General features: G+C 44.8%; 1 protein-coding gene across 2 annotated transcripts in view; it reads right to left on the bottom strand.

Moving 5' to 3' along the window:
• LOC101276582 (protoheme IX farnesyltransferase, mitochondrial) overlaps positions 1-21032 on the bottom strand; it is a 135110-nt gene extending 114078 nt beyond the window's left edge. For both annotated transcript variants that reach the window (XM_049702239.1, XM_004267210.3), the window contains exons 1-3: positions 20429-21032; positions 14971-15104; positions 12928-13249 (exon numbers count right to left, since the gene is read on the bottom strand). In XM_049702239.1, coding sequence (XP_049558196.1) covers positions 12928-13249; positions 14971-15104; positions 20429-21032 — 1060 coding nt within the window. The remainder of the gene's footprint in view (positions 1-12927; positions 13250-14970; positions 15105-20428) is intronic.
• Positions 21033-21261: the final 229 nt, after the last annotated feature.

Raw genomic sequence — 21261 nt, 5'->3', positions numbered from 1 at the left:
TTTTTTAAAAAGTAGACTACTTATAAGCATCTATGGTAAGTTAAAAGAGTGTAGAAAATCCATGATAACTTTCTCAATATATAATTAGTAAAATCTAGAGTCACCAAAATAAAAAACAACTTTAGATGTCTCTAAATATCCAGGTCAATATTTTGTATTGTGATTTATAAATAAGTTTTAAAAATCAATTACCACCATAGTGGAAAAGATAGCAACACAGTCACTGAACTGTCAAGCTAAAAATACTGTAAAAAGAAAATTCACTTTGTTTAAAATTGAAAAAGGTATGCAGACACACAAAAGCGGTGTTTTTCTTTTTATTTGCCCCCAGAGCATGACTGGGTAATGGACAATAAACACAGAAAGCACATCAAATTTTTGACTGATGGGTCAAGTGGTAAGTTGAGAAGAGACAGAAAGCAGTTTACAAAAGAATGACAGAGAGAAAAGGACAATGTTTTTTTTTGTTTTTTGGTTTTTTTTTTGTGGTACGCGGGCCTCTCACTGTTGAGGCCTCTCCCGTTGCGGAGCACAGGCTCCGGACGCGCAGGCTCAGCGGCCATGGCTCACAGGCCCAGCCGCTCAGCGGCATGTGGGATCTTCCCGGACCGGGGCACGAACCCATGTCCCCTGCATCGGCAGGCGGACTCTCAACCACTGCGCCACCAGGGAAGCCCAGGACAATGTTTTAGTAAGACTTAGCAATGATTAAATTTACAAAATGGAAATACTGCCTCATTTAAAAATATACAAATTGTAAACGGTAATATACATTAAAAAATGTGTATTTTTTTATAATACAGGGGCCATTATTTTTTATAATACAGGGGCCAGTATTACTAAAAAGGAAGAAATCTGAATTTTGTAACACATTTCTAAAAAAAAGATCAAAAGCTAACAAAGAATGTATTTATACTTACTTCATCAAAGCAATTAATTTAAAGAAAGGAAAAGAAAATTGATAAATTGTAAAACTGACCAAAGCAATACTCTCACACAGCACTGCCACAATGGTAATTAAACTGTTCATTGATTTCCTGGGATTCATTACATGGAATCATTTTGCAGCACCAGGATCTCATTAACAGTGAATGTAATATATTCTTTCATTCACAGCACTTGAAATTATATTTTATTTGGTAATCTCATATTGTCCCTTCACAAATAAACATAAAATCAATGTCGCCAATGAAGTGTGACCCATCCAACAGAAGCCCAGAAGCGCTGTCCTGCAGGCCCAGGGGTGACTCTGGAGGTCCAAGGAAGAGGGATACCCCTACCCCGATGCACCCACTCCCACCTGCCCCTGGCTCGTGGGTGGAGGTCCAGCCCAGACACAATCACCGCCATGCAGAGACTCAGCAGCCACCTAGGGAGGTGCATGGTGACAAAGGCAGTCCTGACACCTAGCACAGCTGCAGCTCTACCCACAACTCTTTCTGGAACCATCAGGCTGGACCTAAGACTGGTCAGGGCCACGTCCTCCCAGATGCCGTCGCTGACAAGGAGTGACCAGATGCAGTCTCTGGTCTGCCTGTCTCCTCCAGGGAGAAGCTCTCTATAATTAAAAACAGGTTGTTAGATTTTCAAACGGTCGCAAGCAGGCACACCCTGGCTGGCCTAGAAGAAAGCAAGCCTCCCCGTGTGAGCTACCTGAAGACCACATGGCAAAGAAGCCCAGGCGGCCGCTCGGAGCAGAGTGGTCCGGGGACCTCAGACGCAGAGATGCAAAGGTATGAGTTCTGCCAGCGGCCCCCGAGCCCCAGGGGAGAAGCACGGCCCCGGCCCACAGTGATTTCAGCCCAGGGGGACCCTGAGTGGAGGATCCGGCCAGGCCACACTTGGACTTCCGACCTTTAGGAACTACAAAGTAAGAACCTCGTGCTGTTTTAACCTGCAAAGTTTGTGGTATCATGGTTTGCAGTAAGAGAAAACGTGTGATACTGTAACAAGGGTGGCACTTAAGGAAGACTAGACTTCAGGACAGAGAGGACTGACCGGAGTGGAGGAAAGCTCGCTCAGGAACCATGCAAAGGCCACTGCAGGGAACCAGGTGGGCAGAGAGAGGACCTGGCAAGGGTGGCAATGGTGCAAACACAGGTGGCGTGAGGGATCTTAAGGCAGTGACACGGGCCTTCAATATGGAATAAGCGGAATGGGTACAAGCAGAGGAGCGAAACGCAATTCAGTGACTCCAAGAATAATAAAGCCCTAAAAGGTCAGAGGGAATTTAGGGTCAACTAGTCTCATCTCTGTCCTGATGGAGGAATGGACACTGTCCCTGGATCTGGCAACAGGAAGCGGTTTCTCCCCAGGCAGCCCTGCACAGAAGGGCTCCAGCTGTGGGATGGGTCTCTCTCTCTCTCTCTCCCAGATCAAGTCAGGACGACTCCCTCTGGATAGAACCCTTGTCTCTGGAGCAACACCGAGTTAACCTCTCTTAGTACAACCTTCAATCATGCAAATGCCACTACCCACAGCCTCTGTCTCTCCAGGCGTACTGTCCACGGGACCAGCCATGCGGAGCCTCCATGCTCCTGTCCACACTGAGGGACACCTTTTAGAGAAACACTAGTTTCTAGTATAACAAAAGCACTCAGCACAGTGCCTGGCAAGTAATAAGGGCTTAATAAGCAGTGCTCTTGGTAATTATTAAAATGAGCTTCAAGATGATGTATTTTTCCAGCCACTATGCTTAGACTTAACATTTCAAAGTGGTGTCTTAAGGAACTCTGAGAAACAGCAAAACACTTCACACAAGCTCCACGCGCCTCTGTCTTAGAACGTCCAGGGGAGTGCCCGGAGTGCAGTCCTTAAGAAATGTGGACTAACCATGATAGTGATAAAAACAAGACTTACATTTGTGAAGCACTTTGCAATGCCAAAGTGCCCTTACATTTATTTAAATCCCGGAAACACTGCACTTATGGGAAGAAAACATGAGAACTTGCACTTATATTTGACTTCTCAACCCTCTCTTTTAAAACACACACTTTGTATATCTTAAAATGAATATAATACATTGGTGTAAGAATACATGAATTTTACTTACAAGTAACTTTACATTTTTGTTATATATGACATATTTATATACAATAGCATAAACATTTTATAAATATACACACGTGCACTTAAAACTGTTTTACTGATAAAGTACACGACTAACAAACTTTGCAGAAGCTTGCTCTAAAATGAAAAGCAAGGCAAGCATTGGTGGGTATTACGTCTGATTTTATACACGGAGATCCAGGCGTCAACCAGCGGCAGTGAACTCAATCTACCGTCTAACCCAGAGTCATACGCTTTAGGCATAATATTTGGCTCTCTGCTTTATGGGATGTACTGTAGCAAGTACTCCAAAGACTCATTTTCAGAAGAAAGTTCCGCTAAAGGAAGGGAAGATATACACACGCACCACCCAGCTGATGACAAAACCACCACCAGGCCAGCAGGGCTTGCAGGACACCGCGTACCTGCGCATAACCCACGACGCCCCTGCAGCACGGGTCTCAAGGGGGACGGCCACAGGTCCCAGAGGAGGGAGCCCCGCGCTGCGGGGACGCCGCCTGCACGTCCTGCGTGCCCGTGTAGCCAGGCTCCCCAGCTCCAGCTCGCAGTGTGCTTTCCAGGGCAGCTGGGAGCCACTGAAGGGTTTCGCCTTTTCCAATAAGCAATAGGTTTTCCCGCAGCAGCAGCTTTGTCAGGAACGATTTTTTTTTTTTTTGATAAAGGCTCAATACTCTGAGAACTGTTGGTCTCTGAGCGTAAGCACAATGGAGCTGCTTTCTCTTCTGAGATCGTCATTTAGAAATAACTCTAACGATTATATTAACACACTGGTCATCTACATCCTGCTTTATCTCTGTCTTTCAAGGCCTCGCTATTTTTCAGCCCTGGCCCCAAAAGAATTAAGTGAAAAACAAAACTCCAATAAGTCAATTTGGATAGTTATCAACTCTGATAAAAGATCTGCTCAAAAGATTGAAACCACTGGCTAAATGAGAGTTTGAGATTCTCTATAGATTTCAGATTATCCTTGTGATCTATTACATCTCATTATCCTTGATAGCAGATACTATGCAATATTATAACCCAAATCCTACAAGCCTGTGATGAATCTCTTGAAAGCTCTTTTATGTACAAAGCTGCCCAAGAACAGGCGGTTAATGAATTTGTACGTGGTTTTGTTCACCGGTGGCTCCAAGCAATGGAATGTTTTTGTTAGCAGATCTCAAAGTTCAAAATTATACAACTTAATTCAGAGGCAAGAATTAAGTTTTTTCTGATTTTCAGACGAGCATGTATTTTTACTTGGTAGCTGTACTTAATGATTTCTTCCTCTCTCTTCATTTCTGTTAACACCGTAAGCTTCAAATGGTTCAATGTCTAATTTAAGAGTTTTTAGCCTCCACAGCTTGGCCGTGTTCCGCGACCGTCCCAACGGTTATCTTACCCACACGTGTATGGAGGAAGGTGGCGACTTCTACGCTTATTGTTATGTTCAGATGAAAAGTCAATTGATGAGAGACACGGTACTTTCTTCTCAGCTACATTAAAGCCTGTCAATCAGGGGGTAACTGATTACAAACCATAGCCACTTCTGGTTAAAAGATAAAGACTTTTTAGTGGAGATTTTTAATAACACAGCTGCAAAACTAAGAACTTGCCGGGCCTTCTAGTTTTCCCCTTTCTTTTTTTCATACTCAGTGACCAGAGCTGGTCTTAAAAATCCTAAAACCAAATTAAAACCCCTAACTTCAAATTTACTGAGCAACACTGTTACCAAAAGGAAACATTTAAGTACAGTCCCGAGGAAGCGCTGGGTTTGCACCCAAACGGCATTCAGAAAAGGAAGATGAAATTGCTATCAGGTCGGTGATACACATAAATAAAACACATAAATAAAAGCTGTGTATATCCAAGTTAATTATGCAACACCGAGTGAGGCCCTAAGAGTGTTCTTTCAATCACAGTTTTTCCTTGAACCATCAAAGATTTTCTACTTTGTCGTCCTAGTTTTAGTTTTCCTTTTCAATAAAGAAATTTTTCTTTTCAATATACTTAATAACCAACACTTTACAACCTTTGTAACTAACTAAAAAACGTTTCCATAAAACTGATGCTTATCAAGCTTTTAAGAAGTAAAAACACTTCTTTTGAAAAATGAGTTTGGCAAGAAGAAACTGTTAGTTGAGCACTTTTCATTAAAATAACGAAGATTTTTCTCAGTTTCCTATCAATGACAACAGGTGAAGGTGACACTATACAAAGCAGACAGAGGAAATCTAGGGGCCCCAGGTCATCTAGTTCAAGTACAATACTTTTCAGTCACCACTAAACATTTCAACTATTATATCACAGTAAAATAATTATTTGTAATTAAAAGGCTAAGCTGTTCCAAATTCTACAAATGGTGGCAACAGAGTTCATTAGTTTTCTTTTTTTCCCATCGAGCTTCTGCTTTTTGAGCACCTATTATGGGCAGAACAGGAGCAAGGCCCTGGCAATGCAACAAGGCAGGAAGATGGACGTGGTCCCAGGCCTCCTGGTGCCCACAGGCTGGGGAAGATTCAGACAAGCCAGCAGGCATGACCACAGAGCGTGGGAGCATGTCAGAGGGTGCAGTTGCGGACGGACGCCGTGAGGGAGGTGAAGGGCTCCCGACCGAGTGCCCGCTCACACTGAGCTCAGAGGTGTGACCGAAGGCTGAGAAGGAGCTGGCCTGCGATGGGGAAGCGGGGAGACGTGACTGCGAGAGGCAGGGCGACGGCAAGGACAAGGCCGCAGGGTGACGGAGCACCAGACAGACCTACCCTCCTCCCCTGCCCGTGTGAATACAGATAAAAAGCGGGCCCCTGTATTTTTTTTTAGCAAATCACTGATATGTTAGCACTCCTCTTTTCATTCTTAACTTCCCAATTCACTATCCACCCCCTTAAGATATAAAAAAAAATGGTATTGAGCAAAAACTATTTTTAGTACTTAGAGATAAGCCTGTAACATTCTTTTAAATTCACTTCTGTAAGTTTTTCATTCCTTAATCTTAATAAATGAGATGCTACCATGTTTTGCTTTGAACTGGAAACCAAGCCCTTGATAATACCCCCAAATGCTAATTAGGCACCTGGGCATTTCTGACCTGCAGGGTTGGGAAGCAATCGTCTGGTCCCCTCCAGAGATGCAGTAACCCGCCCTCCACAGAGGAGGGAGGCCTGCTTGCGTTTGCAGAGTCTAAGAGGACTCCCAGGTGCCACGGTGATGGAGCCGTCCACTGATGGGGGGGAGGGTCGGGGGAACAGGCAGAGGGGAGAAGAGGCAATGACAGGTGAGAATTCAGATAAATTCGGTTTGCAGGAAGTTGCTGAGTTCCCGCTTGATGAGAACTAAAGCTCTATTTTTTTCTGAAATGGAAAGCAAGGTAGTTTGCTGAGAATGAAGATGAGGTGGTACAGAGGTGGTGAATGAGTTCTCCAGGTAAGAAGAGCTCCTCAAATATGTTCTGGGGACCATGCCTACTAGGGCCCTCTGTTAAAATACAGATTCCTAGGCCCCATCCCAGACCTTGAGGAAGGGGTTTATGGAGATGAAGCCCAGAAATCTGCATTATAACAAGCGATTCGAGGAGTTTCAGAACCACTAAAGATGGTGAAGTCCCCTAGGTCGATGATGGAATTTGGGGTGAGGAAGAAAACTTGGGATGCCAAAGCCTTCAGTGACTGTTAAATGCAACAAAGAAAGGAAAGAGGAAATTCCATGGGACCACCTGGCTTGTTCCCTTGTTTAGCTCAAGTTTCACTGTCAACCTAAAACCTACATTTGTCAAGGTAGTCTTGGGCTGGGTGGCCTTCCTCACTGTACAGTCCAGGGTTGACAACTCCCCAGCACAAACTAGGAGTCTCAAATGTGTATCTGATTATCAAGACGACAGGGAAAGACTGCCGACAGATGGCTACACATCCACAACCACCACTGGGAAAGTGCATGTTGAGGTGGCAAAGCAGTCTTCATTTAAACACGTTACATGTGAAGTGCACATGTGGTATAGTCCCAGAGCAGACCTAGGGGTGCTGTTCTATTTTCTTTGGAAAACTGGGGGTGAAGAGGTGGGCAGCCCTGCATCCTCTTCCTGGGAGGGGATACACTGCATAATGAGACAGCCCGGGGGGTGCTGTGAGAATACAGAGAAGCTGGATACCGACAGAGTTGACTAGGCTGGACTTCAGATGCTTTGGCTTTTTAAATGATAGAGGAAAGAATTTTTTACAACCTCCCTTTTAGCTGTAAAGCCATGCTGTACAGTCCTGGCCAATGAGATATAAGGAGACATTCCTATCAAAAGCTTCCCTTCCCAAGTAAAAAGGCAGCACGGCTTAAGGGCTCTTAGTTCCCTAACCAGGAATCGAACCCACATCCTCGGCAGTGAAAGTGTAGGATCCTAACCACTGGACCACCAGGGAAATCCCTAAAAAGGCCAAGTCTCATAAGGAGGCTTCTGCTTTTCTACACCATCCCCTTTCTTCATTCTTTCTGCCTGGAACATAACATGATGATGGGGTAGTGGCAGCTATCTTGTGGTCTTGAGGACAAAAGCCACAAGCTAATGACAACAGAGCAAAAAACAGCAGCCAGCTATGTAGACAACATCCTTGAGCACTAGCTCTGGGCTCCTAATTTCAGACTCAAGAGAGTAATAAACCTCTCTTGAGGTTTATTACAAAAGAGTAATAAACCCTTTATTTGCTTAAGTCACTGTTCTTCAAGTTTTCAGTTACATGGAGCTGAGCCCATTCTCAACTCATAGCTTTTTCTCCTTCTCTTCTTTAAAGTCGTCAATGTTTTTTTGAGAATGATTATCATCCACGTGAAATTTATCTCTACATTCTTTGAGCATCTACCACACCTCTTACACTTACAATCAATCCAAATAACATCAAACTGAATTTAAAACAATTATATCAATAGAAAACAGAATAGCCGAGATAAATGCATTTTTCATCTAACTTAGAACACTGGCTGAGGCATCTACGTGGCCCACTCCTACCAGAAACCAAATGAAATGATGGAATAAAAATGAAAATTGGAGAAAAACCTACATCAGCAATAAATTAAGTAAAGAGAGGATACTAAAACCCTCAAGAAATGTTTGTTAAATACAGTGCAGATGAGTTGAAATTGAAGACAGTTGCTGAGAGCTGACTTATTACTTTCACTATTTGAATAGTAGAAAATTAGACTACCTTAATACCAAGTGGGAAGAAAATGGATAAATATGGGAAATAAAGGCTATCTGACGGGACCCTGTCTTCCTGGCTGGTGTGGAGGGTGAGGGGCCAGAAGCAGAGGCCAGGGTGGACCACGGCGACACGGACCCACTTCATGCAACAGCAGGACTGTCTGGAGGCAGCTGCATCACAGCTGGAGGGAGAGAAGAGCAGTCACACCAGAGAGAAAGCAGGGCTTGGCCCAGACGTACTTCTCACAGAGCCGAGGCAGAGATGAATCTGAGGACCTTAACCCAAAGAGCAAGCCCCACACCAACACTGCTCCTGCACAGCGGGTATGCCCAGCAGGCGGGGGCACTGGGGCAAAAGCTGGGCACAGACACACTGTGTGCTGAGCATGGAAGCGGATGGCACGAGAAACCAGACTTGGGAAAAAGTAGGATGCTGGCTCTGTGGTTTCAAAAACACGTTGGAAAAACCTTTTCAGAGAAAAAGTTCCCTTGCTGGTTGCCTCTGTGTCTCCTTTGGGCCACAGGAATGTTTTACCAGTAATGGAAACTGAGAGCCTCTATCCTCAAGCTTAAAATGCAAGAGAAGTCCAACAACACCATGTCAAACTGGGTGGTAGGTTATCATGTGCTTTTGTGTCTTCAGACAACACTACTTATTAAAAGAGAAGGTCATCAAAAACAGGGTGAGCACAGGGACACAAAAAGATATGCACAGAATCAGAATTTTTAAAAAAGTACAGAAAGCATTTACATTATGATCTTACTTTTGTTTAAAAAGCAAAAATATCTGAATGGCATGTATAGAAAAACATTCTAGAATACACCAAAATCATCAAAATGGTTATTATTTTGAGAGGGTAGACTTATAAGGAGATTCCATTCGTCTTACTTTCGCTTATCTATTTGTTCTAAAAGTAAACACTTACTAATAAAAATACTGCTTTAACATTTAACAAGTATATAAATATTAAGGTATTTATTTCAAAATATATATTAAAATTTTAAAAATTAAAATTCTACTCAACTAATATTTTTATGAAAATGAGAAAAATCCTTTATGCAGTATCTGAGAGCTGATTACAGTACGTTGACTTTTAAAAACTACAAGCAATCTAAAATAAAATTGTATCCTCTATTCTTGTTTTTTTTTTTTTCCTTTTAATAAAAAGCAGCATTCTAGGTTCCAGGGGAAAAAAAATCTATACACTGACAGACTGTAGTTTATATCAGTTCCATGGACAGCCTAATCTATTGGTTCCAATAAACAATCTATTTTAGTATTCTGGTCTCAGAAAATGTGTTGTAGCTTTTCAGCACAGACATTATTCAGGAAAAAATTTCTGCTTTTTATTGACACATATTAAGTATAAACTCAGCTGAGTCACCAAAGCTTCTTATGATCCTAATCCAAATAAAATTTCTTCACCCCAGTGTGGTCCTTGCAACAAACTCCAAAAACATATTGTAAATAGCTCAGCTGGCAAGAGAAACTCAAGGGAGACATATTATTACTTCTTTATAAACTCAGTCTTACTTCCTTTCACAGAAAAAAAATCTCTGTAAATGGCATTATCTCCTGCAAACTTTGGCCCAGATCCTGGCATAAATGCCAAAGCATCATCCCACTGCCACCCTCTTATCCTACAAAGGAAATGCAAAGATGTCACTGTGTGGCTCTTCACTTAAGTCTACAGTTAGTTATCCTCGGCGTATTTCAGCTATAAACAGAAGGAGGCAAAGAAAGGAAGACTAGTTCTCTAAAAGTGATCACTGACTCCCAGGTATTTCTGTCTCGGCTACCATTAGCCATAAACGAATTGCCCAAGATATTAAGAGTCCAAAAGAAATCAATTTATAGATACCAGGGATTTTCTTTAAAAAAAAAAAAAATCCTGCTGACTCCAAGACATGTGTGAATTCAAGTAATAAAATAAACAGGGAGGTAAGAGGTCAAATAAGAGGGTCGGGGTCACCCAAAGGGTGCTGCCTCTTTAAATGGAATAAGTAGAAGGAAATGACTTTAATTCAATTAGCTCGTCCAGAAGCCTGGGGCATGGAATATATAAAATGCTCTGAGGAGAAATTTACTGCCCAGGGCTTTTCCATCTGTGGCTGCAGGGGAGGCTGCTGCTCTCTGCCCCCTCCGAGATGTGTACCTCGCCTGTGCACATCTCTCCTGTGTGGTCCAGAGCCCCCAGCTGGCTGCTCCCGTGCCAGTGGTGGCAAGGGCTGCTCTGGCTCACGGGAAGTAAGGGGCGAGCTCTCCCACATCCTCCAGGCCACTGGGGCTGGGCCTGGCCCTCTGCCTGTGCAACCCTTCCTTCACTTTCTCGAAGGGTGGTCCAGGACCACCGGCATCACATCATCTGCATGCGTGCCAAAATGCAGAGCTTTGGGTCCGGTCCCAGGCCTCTGGGAGTTGATCTCAGGGGACAGCAGAAGCCCCGTTTGAACACACGTGCCACGTATGCTCCTTAGCAAACTGACACCTAGGGACTGGTAAGTCGACAAGCAACATAAATAGAGCACAACATGTACCATTAAAGAAGGGATTTAGTCATTGCTTTAGATTTCAGACACCATGTTTTAAATATCAAACCCTGCATCTGGAATGCCTATTCAGATATACAGCACTATAAGGTACAGAAAAGGAAAACCAATACAACATCTGGGGGAAAATGTGCCCCTAACCCCCCCCCCAAATGATCCTAAACCAGTTATCATCCTTTCCTATCTGTCCCTAAAGAAATAAGCATTATGAAACAAACTTGAAGACGTTATTTTAAATTAATAATATAAAGTACCTCGTTTGAGACTCTAACAAGAAACATTGATAATTAGTTCCTGACTTTGCAGGCTGTCATCGCTGACTTCCTAACTGCCAAATAAAATAACTTCATAGCCAGGCATCTTAGGAGACCTCTACCATTTAAGTGTTGATCACTTCCTTTATGGACTGGCTTTCTTTTGGCTTCCGTGACAAAGCCACTTCCTCTTTCCCTTCCTCTGACCATTTATTTCCTTGCAGACTCCATTATACACTCTGTGCAATCCTTAAAAGGGAACATGCCCCAAAGTCCTGTCCTTGGCCTTCTGCTCTGGTCACTCTACACTTGACCCCTGGCAACCCTGCTCACCACCACGGCTTCACAGTCAACCCTACACTGAAGACCGCTTGCTCTTCTGGCCCAGTGGTCTAGCTGAGCTCCTGTCCTTCACAGCCAGTGCCCACTGGACCTCTCCACCTGGATATGCCAGCAGCAACTCGAATTCTGTGTGTCCAAAACTGTTCTCCCCCCAAACCTGGTTCTCCCTTCACTGTTCACATTCTTAAGTCTCAACACAACCATTCATCCAGTCTTCCACAGCAGAAGGCCCCAAGTTGTCCTAGAGCAGGGGCAGCAAACTCAAGTGCCTGCAGGGGCACCCAGGTGACGAAGTTATTTTATTTATTTAAGAAACAAGTGTATAGGTCTTAACATGGTCTCTTCTACACAATTTGCAGATGTCACCCCATTTAAAACTCAGTATTGACCTAGGAAGTAGGTATCATTATTATCCCTACTTTACAGATGGGTAAACTGAGGCACGGAGATGTATGGAACTTGCTCAAGGTCACTCAACCAGTGAGAGAGAGGATTTGAGGGCAGGGACTCCAGCCCAGAGGTCACTACTCTACGTTCTCTCTCAGAACTGGGCCGCGTGGAGGATAGCAAGGAGCACAGTGCCCAGGACCGGGGAAGGCTTGCTTCCCCTAACAGCAGTTAAGACTCCTTGCAAGTCTGTGTCGTAAACCTTCTATCTTATGGCCCCCAGCACTCCACCACGTCTACCTGAGGTTCTGTTCATTCCACTTCCTTAATATTTCTCTCTCTCCCCCCACCCTTTTCTCCTTAACTCAGCCCCAAGTCATTTCTCAGTTGACCACCACTGATTTGTTTCCCATCATCCTTGCCTCTCACTAGTCCATGCTCTATAGCTGGGGTCAGCAAACTTTTTCTCTAAAGGGCCAGACAGGAAATATTCCAGGCTTTCCAGAACATAAGTTTTCTGTGGCAATGACTCAATTCTGCTGAGGTAGCATGACACCAGCACAGAACCAACGGCTATGGCTGTGTTCCAATAAAACTTTATTTACAAAATCAGACAAGCTTTGCTCAACAGTGTAGTCACCAGCTTTCTTCGCAGAGAAACAATCTACATTCCCACACATGTGGGACAATCCCAGAGGCCCTACAAGAAGCAAAGCACAACAGTGAGCTGGGAGTCCCAGGGCCCGTGCGTTCACTGCCCATCAAGCCCAGCAGTGCAGTCCTTCTTATTTCCAGAACTGAAACGGAACACATTATCTTACTGCATCGTCACAGGGTAGTAGGTGTGAACACACAAAAGACAAGGAAATAAGCAGGATAAATATTCTTTGTTAACTGCAAATAAAAGAGAGACCATTTTTAGTACAATATGTTTAGGGTAATACTATTTACTATTCTGCGTAAACAGAATTCCAAAAATTTGATTTCAAATCCCAATTAAGTTGAAGAGAGGAAAAATACTAAGAGGGGACCCATAGTTTCAAAATCATTCCTTTTGGGGCAATAACAAAATTAGCATTTTGTTTAACCAAAAAACAAACAAACAAAAAAACCCAAACCACTCTCAAGTAAGAATCCGACTAGACTGGAAAAACAAAGTACCTGTGAGTTTGATTTTGGACAGCCGAGCCAAAATTCCTGGCAAATCATCCACACGCAGCTTCATCTCTTTCCACTGCTTTTCTTCTTTTGTCTCTGTTCCCACAGCTATAGAGCCTTCAATTACTGGGGTGGGTTCGAGTTCTATTGATTCTTTTTCATTTGGCTTTCTGGACAGAGACAGGCTTGGGGGTGAAAGAGGTCTCATCTCATATATTTCGGCTTTGGCCTCATCCAAAGATGCTTTTTCAAGGAAAGGAGATGCCACTGGTTCCGGCTTTGGTTTCATTTGCTGGTTGAAGCTTCTGTTCAGTTGTGTGACATACTGAATAAAAAAGGTACACGTTACTAGGAAACCAAGGCCCAAAATGCTCTTAAATGTTTATTCAGTAGCACCTTCCATCAGTCCAACTTGTAAAATACCTAAAAGATTTTCCTATACCTTTAAAAATACTCACTGAAGTAACTTGTGTTAGAGTGTTACATGGGAATCACTCTACTAAGAAATATGGAGAATACAATTAACTGGTTTTTCAAATTCTACGGCTTAGAAAATCCTAGGAATTTAAGTTCCTTGAAAGAAAGATAAATTTATTTCATATTCATCTCCCCCAGAATTTCCCTCCATGTAGTACCAGAAACTGGAGGTTGCATATTCCAAATACAATGAAAAAGTTTTCTATAATCAAGAGCCAAGGCAACCTGCTGACTTTCCATGTTCCCAGGTGAACAGTGCATGCAGACGTACTCAGTGGGGGACACAACCCAGGGCTCAGTGACCTTAGGGCAGTGGGTGTGGGGAAAGAATTGGATTTTAGAGTCAGATAATCTCTATTATTTACTAGCAAAAGGAGTAACTATGACTAATATCCTTGAGGCACTTTACAGTTTTATGTAACATATATCTTTAGAGTTTATCGAATACGTATCTCATCCAATGTTCTCAAAAGTTGTTAAAAAAGACGGATCATTATTAGTATCTCTCGCTTTAATTTTCAGATGAGGAAACCAAGGCTCGGAAATAAACTGACAAAGAAAAGAATCAACAACTAGTTACTTATAGATGCTCCTGGGACTTGAAGCAACCTATCCTGATAACTAGTTAAGCAATTTTTCATTACATCACAAAGACTTGAAATTACATATACTCATCTTAGAAAGGAGTTACAAACTCATGAATGAATTCAGAGTTCTGTTTACATAAAAAAGGCATTAAACACATTTGAGTTTCTCTTCTAAACATCCATTATCCTCGATCCCCAACTTTAAAAGTCTGAACATTTCTGGAAATTAAAATCTCTCATCAAAACAATGTGCTTCATTAAGATTTTAAAAGTTAAAGTGGGCATTTTAAGTTAAAAAAAAAAAGGTGAGAGAAATGTCAAATAGGACTTCAGAGTATGAATTTGCTATTCTTTCCTGCTTGCACTGAAATCATGAGTTTTTAGCTGTCGTTTCTTCATCCTATGATTCTTTGCCATTTGAGAAAGTGGCAAATGTAAGTTACCACACTGCCGATACCACGAAGTCGACCTGGACAAAAGTCTACTGAGCTATATTACCAACGCCCACTGTAAAACGCCCAGCAAATCACAAACTCAATTTGTTTGAATCTGCTCAGAAGGGCATGTGTTTAAAAGACTTTCGAATACACTGCTGATGTTAGAAAACAGGAAGGTCACACGGTTAAAGCAATTATTTCTGTATTACTGATGTATTCACAGAACTTTAAAGAATTTAAAAAGTTGCATCATAACAGTTCAGCTTTTCCTAATTGTGGCCTAGTCAAAACATGCCAGCAGTTTTCAATCTTTTCCCAAACTTAATCAATAAGTTCAAGATCATACTTTAAAACTCAGACACCAGAATTATTCTGGTTTCAGTTAAGTATAAACAGAACAAGGGATTAAAGTTGTGGATAAACTTCAGACCACATGAAATAAAAGTCCTTTTCAAAGAGTACTTCTTAAAACTCTTCTTACAGTCCCCTCATACAGGGAAAGTAAAGGCAGGGAGCACAAAGTGAGGATGGTCTTCTCAACGTACCATGTGCCTGAGGAAGTTAAAGTGCTGAAATGTAACCCACTGTTGATTGACGTTCCTGAGAAGATGCAGGAACCTACGAGGTGACTCCTGCAAGGCTCTCCTTTCTAGATACCAGACACATCCTCCTACCCAGCCTGTAATAGAGAGGAAGGGGGAAAAATGTTAAAATCGTTAATACTTCTCACCAAGTGATGACTGGACCTACCCAGAAGCAGAGCCCACACCACGGTAAGCAACACATGAGTGATGGGTCAGAACTTTGAAATGACCTGATCCAGACCTGTGAATGAACGGTATTGATCAGCCCTGCTCACCGTTTAAGTGAGTGTAATTCTCCAGCAGGGCTAGGGAACACTTTCATCTCAGGATCATTAGGCTTTTATTATATCAAATGCTGAAATGACCAAACCATAGATCTTTTTAAGAATAAAATATAAGGCTTCCCTGGTGGCGCAGTGGTTAAGAATCCACCTGCCAATGCAGGGGACACGGGTTCAATCCCTGGTTCGGGAAGATCCCACATGCGGCGGAGCAACTGAGCCCATGTGCCACAACTACTGAGCCAGCGCTCCAGGGCCTGCGAGCCACAACTCCTGAGCTCACGAGCCACAACTCCTGAAGCCCAGGCGCCTAGAGCCTGTGCTCTGCAACAAGAGAAGCCACCGCAATGAGAAGCCCGCGCACCGCAACAAAGAGTAGCCCCCGCTCGCCACAACTGGAGAAAGCCCGCGCACAGCAACAAAGACCCAATGCAGCCAAAAATAAATTAATTAAATTTTTTTTAATTTTTAAAAAAGAATAAAATATAAAACAATCAGTTCAGTCACTTTTTAAAAAGTATAAAATAAGAAGCAGAATTTTTCTCAATAAATAACAGTAAACTGGAAGATATGTTTCAGATTAATATTTTGGCCATGTCAGGTAAGCCAAGGAAAAGGGAGAGGAAATAGCTCTCAACAAAGTATGAGTCTATGAACCTAGTTAGGAAGAAGCTATTTTTGTTGTATCTGAATTTGGCTTTTAATCATTTCTCTCTAAACCTTCTCTCAAACATCAACAAATCCAATGCTTCCATGTAAGGCCTCATCCTGGGCAAGCCTTCAACAGGACCACAGCACAGACCCCCTCTCCACCTTTCTTTTAAGTCTCTCCTTCCATGGCTTCCATGACCCTAAGGACCCGTGGTTCTCCACCGCCCGCAACTTATCAGTTCTTGGGTTCCTGCGGTGGCTCCTCTTGCTGTGTCAGCCACGTGAAGGCAGCTGTGTCGTTGCTGTTCTGAGCACTACATACTGTCTCTGAACAAACGTAATTCCAGGGTAATTGTTCATCTTCAACCCATTTCTAGAGTCACTACGCCTCTTTCCATCTGCTGAGTATCTCCACGTGGATGGGTTCTAGTACGTCTCTGAGAATGTTACTCTCACCCTTATCTTTACTCTGTTCCCTACTGCTGATAGAACCATCGCCTACTTGAGATTCTAGGACCACCTTGAACTCTTCCTTCATCACCTAATAATCATCAACTCCAGTCAACTCGGAAACACTGGTCAAGTCTGTCCACTTCTTTCCCTGCCGCTGAGAGATACAGACCCTTGTCATCCCACACTTGGACTACGGTACAGGCGTGGGATTCAAGCCACTCGCCCTGACTTCGGTTAACTCTCTTTCCTCTCCAACCCAAGTCCCATAGAGCCAACGGTTTTCTTCTGAAGCCCGAAATACACATCACCTGCCCAAACCTGTACCTATGACTCGCTGTCTCGGGCTCTGCACTGCACGCGCCACCATTCCAGCTCGTGCCTCTGCGCTGACGCTGCTTCCTCGCTGGCACGGTCCTGCCTCCACCCGCTGCCTGTAAACTGCTGAAGTCTCCTTCAGCTGCCCTATCACGTCACACTGTTTCTGTGTGGCACTTCTTTCTTTCTTTCTTTTTAAAGATTTTTTGTGATGTGGACCACTTTTAAAGTCGTTATTGAATTTTTTACAATATTGCCTCGTTTTATGTGTTGGCTCTTCGGCCGAGAGGCATGTGGGATCTTAGCTCCCCGACCAGGGCTGGAACCTGCACCCCCTGCATTGGAAGGCGGAGTCCCAACCACTGGACCGCCAGGGAAGTCACTTGTGGCACTTCTTAATGCAAATATTTCCATTTGTTTCTGCATCATGTTTTTCAGTTCCTCAGGGGTAGGGACTCTCCTTTCCTCACCTCCGTTACAACAGCTAGCAGAGTGCCTTCCATATAAGAATGAGATGATGTCTGATGACTGGGTCACCCACATCGCTCACCTGGACTGTGGGAAGGAGAGCTATCACCACCCCTCAGTAAACATGGCAATTATCTTAGACTGGAGATAAGTCCCTTCTTCACTGGAATCATACTCTCAACCCTCAGGTAAGTATAAAACGCTTATTTTCCACATACATGAGAATATGTGTTGTCTGTATATAGGTACAGGAAGGAACAGTAGTGTTGAAATCAGGCCACTGATTGAAATTTCCTTTGAATTCAGTCCTCTGATAGTAAGGGTCTGTTATCTATTTATTTGATGCTGCGTGTATTTCCTTTTTTGCCTTGACATTGTTCTTTGGGATAATACAATTTTCAGTATTAAAAGATTATGTCGAGAAGACATCAAGTTTTATTGTTCTGGGCCTTAATTTCAAAACGAGTTTTGAGTTCCATTGGTCCAATGAGAAATGCATGTTCCTGTGAGGAAAAGAACCACTTTGGAAAATATCTCTCAAGATTATGTGGGTTAAAACCGAGATTTTACAGGGGGGAAGAAAAACAGCTAGGAAAACTGTACTTTTAAATGATGAAAAAAAACACTTCATTTAGTCAAAACACGTCATATCTCTATGAGTCAGTGCCCAGAAATTTAAAGACATTTTGGTCCCATGTAAACAAATGTAGGTTTGAAGATACACATGGCTTATAATAGATGCATTAAAAATCTGGAAACAGGGCTTCCCTGGTGGCGCAGTGGTTGAGAGTCCGCCTGCCGATGCAGGGGACACGGGTTCGTGCCCCGGTCTGGGAGGATCCCACGTACCACAGAGCGGCTGGGCCCGTGGGTCATGGCCGTTGAGCCTGCGCATCCGGAGCCTGTGCTCCGCAACGGGAGAGGCCACGACAGTGAGAGGCCCGCGTACCGCAAAAAAAAAAAAGAACAAAAAAAAACCTGGAAACATATGATCTTATCCACTATTCATCATCAACACTGAGTCATGATCGTAGGGCTTTTATAATGAAGTACACATGACTTCCCTGGTGGTGCAGTGGCTAAGAATCCACCTGCCAATGCAGGGCACACGGGTTCGAGCCCGGGTCCGGGAAGATCCCACACGCCATGGAGCAACTCTGCCCGTGCGCCACAACTACTGAGCCTGCGCTCTAGAGCCCGCGAGCCACAACTACTGAGCCCGTGTGCCACAGCTACTGAAGCCCACACGCCTTAGAGCCTGTGCTCCGCAACAAGAGAAGCCACCTCAATGAGAAGCCGGCACACTGCAACGAAGAGTAGCCCCCGCTCACTACAACTAGAGAAAGCCCGCGCGCAGCAACGAAGACCCAATGCAGCCAAAAATAAATAAATAAATTAATTAATTAAGTTTTTTAAAAAAATGAAGTGCACAGATAAGAAGCTGAAAGGTCCTGAAAAGTTTTTAATGGCTATAAAATTCTTTGAAGCTTTAGAAGAACAGTCAGGCATGACCCCTAGATACCTGATACAGTCCCTATTTACCCTTCTGCCACCTTCCCCCCATGCTGCTTCTATATCAAGCTCTTCCAGTGGATCTTCCAAGTGGATCATAGCAGGTTGCACAGACCACTTACTAGCAGATCTTTTGGCGATTATGTTCATAGCTTCAGGAAGCTAAGCTGTCTGTTAATTCCCCCCATACCTGCATCAGAAAGATGGGTCCAGCAACAAACCATGTGGACCATATGCAGTCCACTTACTGAACTGGGGAATTCTAAGTAGTCAGGTGGACTTGTCCTATAGGAAGCTGAAAATACAGAACTGAAAGGCAGTAAAGCAGCCAATCTTGAGGAACGCACACTGGAAAAACCTCCCTACAGAGGTGGTAATTCAAGCACTAAGAAAGGATGAGCTCTCTGAGAATGAGTGTCTAGGGTCAGGATCAAACATGCACAGTCGGGGATGGGAGAAGGCAACAAAGAAATTCAAAAAGAACTACAGACCCTTTAGATAAAATGTATCATTATGGAAAATCCCAGTCATACGCAATAGCAGAACACAATGAGCCCCCATCACTGATCCCCCAGCTTCAACAACTACCAAACCTCTGCCAATCTTGTTTCATCTATACACACTCCCACTTCTCACCCTCCTGCCCTCCTTTTGAGCCAGAAGAGACCTTGGAGATCATCTAGTTGAACTGTCTCATTTAATAGGCCCAAAGGGAGTCCATCTCCAACATGGGCCACCAGCAACACATTCGTGACCCATAAGTTATCATCCTAAACTACGGGGGGGAGGGGGGCAAAACAGTTCCCAACCTCCAGTTTAATAACTCCATCAGGAGAAATTTCATTCATTCACATGTAATTATTCAGCACCAACAGTGTACCCCCGGTACTGTGTCGGGCACTGGGGACACAGAGGTGAACCAGAGAGATACCGTCCCTGCCTGCACAAGGTTCAATCTTCTAGTTAGGAGAAACACGTAATAAACCGGTTATAAATAAATAACTACAGACTGTGCTAACCATCATGAAAGAAACAGGGTGATGCAAGAACAGAGGGGCGGGGGGCTCTCCTTAGATAGGGTGGTCAGGCCTCTCTGAACAGGTAACATTTGAGCTGAAACCGAGCCAAGGGGCAGGAAAGTGCATCCCACTTTCAACATACAGCTGTGACAGGTCCTTGGCGTGGAAGGATTATATCAGGGACCACGCTAATGGAGAAAGACAAAAGTCTGGGGGTCAGGGGGTGGTTGTGGCCCGCTGTCCGTGGTGGTCATCATCTTTATCATCGCCATCAGGACGCTTTATCCTGGAACAAGGCTTCCGGGTTGGGGGGTGGGGGAGAAAAGCACTTGCCCGGTCCTTCAAGCGGGACGTACGAGTAACTTACAAATGGCTAGGACCTAAGACTCTAATAAGCCCAGAGGCTCGTGGAGCCCCCAGGTTCTACTCCGTCCTCTCTCCCGCAGCCTCCAGTCTCTGAAAACTGAAAGAAGCACCAGACATCGCGCCCAGGGGGAGAAGGAGATGGAGACGGTGCGGACCACCGGGGCCCCAGTGCAAGACTAGACCCTAGCTCCGTGGCCTCTTCACGTCAGGCTACTCCAAAAGTCACTTCCCGCACTGGTGCCCCGCCGACCTCGCCAAGGGCTCCCAAGGTTGCAGGTAGGCGGAACCACGGCGTCACACGTGGCAAAAAGAAGAAAATTCCCCCAAGGTGGTGCCCGAGAACGGGCGCAGTACCTGTCATGACGCGCGAAGAAAGAGTATGCGGGGATGCGGCCATCACGCACGAGTCCGGTGGCCCCCCGTGGTCCCCGCGCCCTCTCTCCTCACCGGCTGCTGGGCGCCGCCATCTTCTTTTCCCCGCCCCCCGTGAGAGGAGCGGAAGCTTCCGGTTCGTCACTTCCGGCGGGCGGGACGCGGAAGTGGAGGGCTGTGGCCTGAGGGGCGTTGACAGGCCGCCCGGCTGGAGCGCGCTGGGCCGAGGACACGGGATCTGAGGTACCTTCGCGGGGCGTGAGGAGCGCGGGGCGGCGGAGGCTTCCGAGGAAAGGCCGCGCGCGACGGCGGACCTGCGCCTCCCGCCCCGAGGCCGGCATCCCTGGCCGGACCCGAGGGGCCTGGCGCTTGGGCAGGGCCGGCCGCGGGCTGCTTGCGGGCCGCTTGCAGTTATCTCCGGGATACTTTTGGGCCGCCGAGGCGCCGGGAGGAAATGGTTCTGGGGACGGTGCCCCCAGCTTCCAGCCCCATCGGTTACAGCTTTACCATATTCGCTGTCAGATGCGGGGAGCGACGCACGCGGGCTCCTGGCCCCTGAGCCACGCCGAGGAGTCGTCAGGAGCATCTCGGGACGAGGAAGGTGCGTGCAGAGTTTAAGGTTCCAGGCTCCGGAGTGACCTCTGTATTCCTGGCTCCACCTTCTGGCCTCCTGACGTGTTGAGCAAATGACCTAAGTCCCCCGAACCTCGGTTATGTCGCTGTGCGACGGGGATCATAATAGCATATGCCCCATAAGATGGTTGAGAGAATTAAATGATGTCTCTGCAGTGGGTACCCAGCCAGACTCCTGTCAT

The sequence above is a fragment of the Orcinus orca genome, chromosome 19, assembly GCF_937001465.1.
Source record: "Orcinus orca chromosome 19, mOrcOrc1.1, whole genome shotgun sequence".
Classification (NCBI taxonomy): domain Eukaryota; kingdom Metazoa; phylum Chordata; class Mammalia; order Artiodactyla; family Delphinidae; genus Orcinus; species Orcinus orca.
Note: the sequence above shows the minus strand (reverse complement) of the source record. Positions and strands in the feature narration are given on the sequence as shown.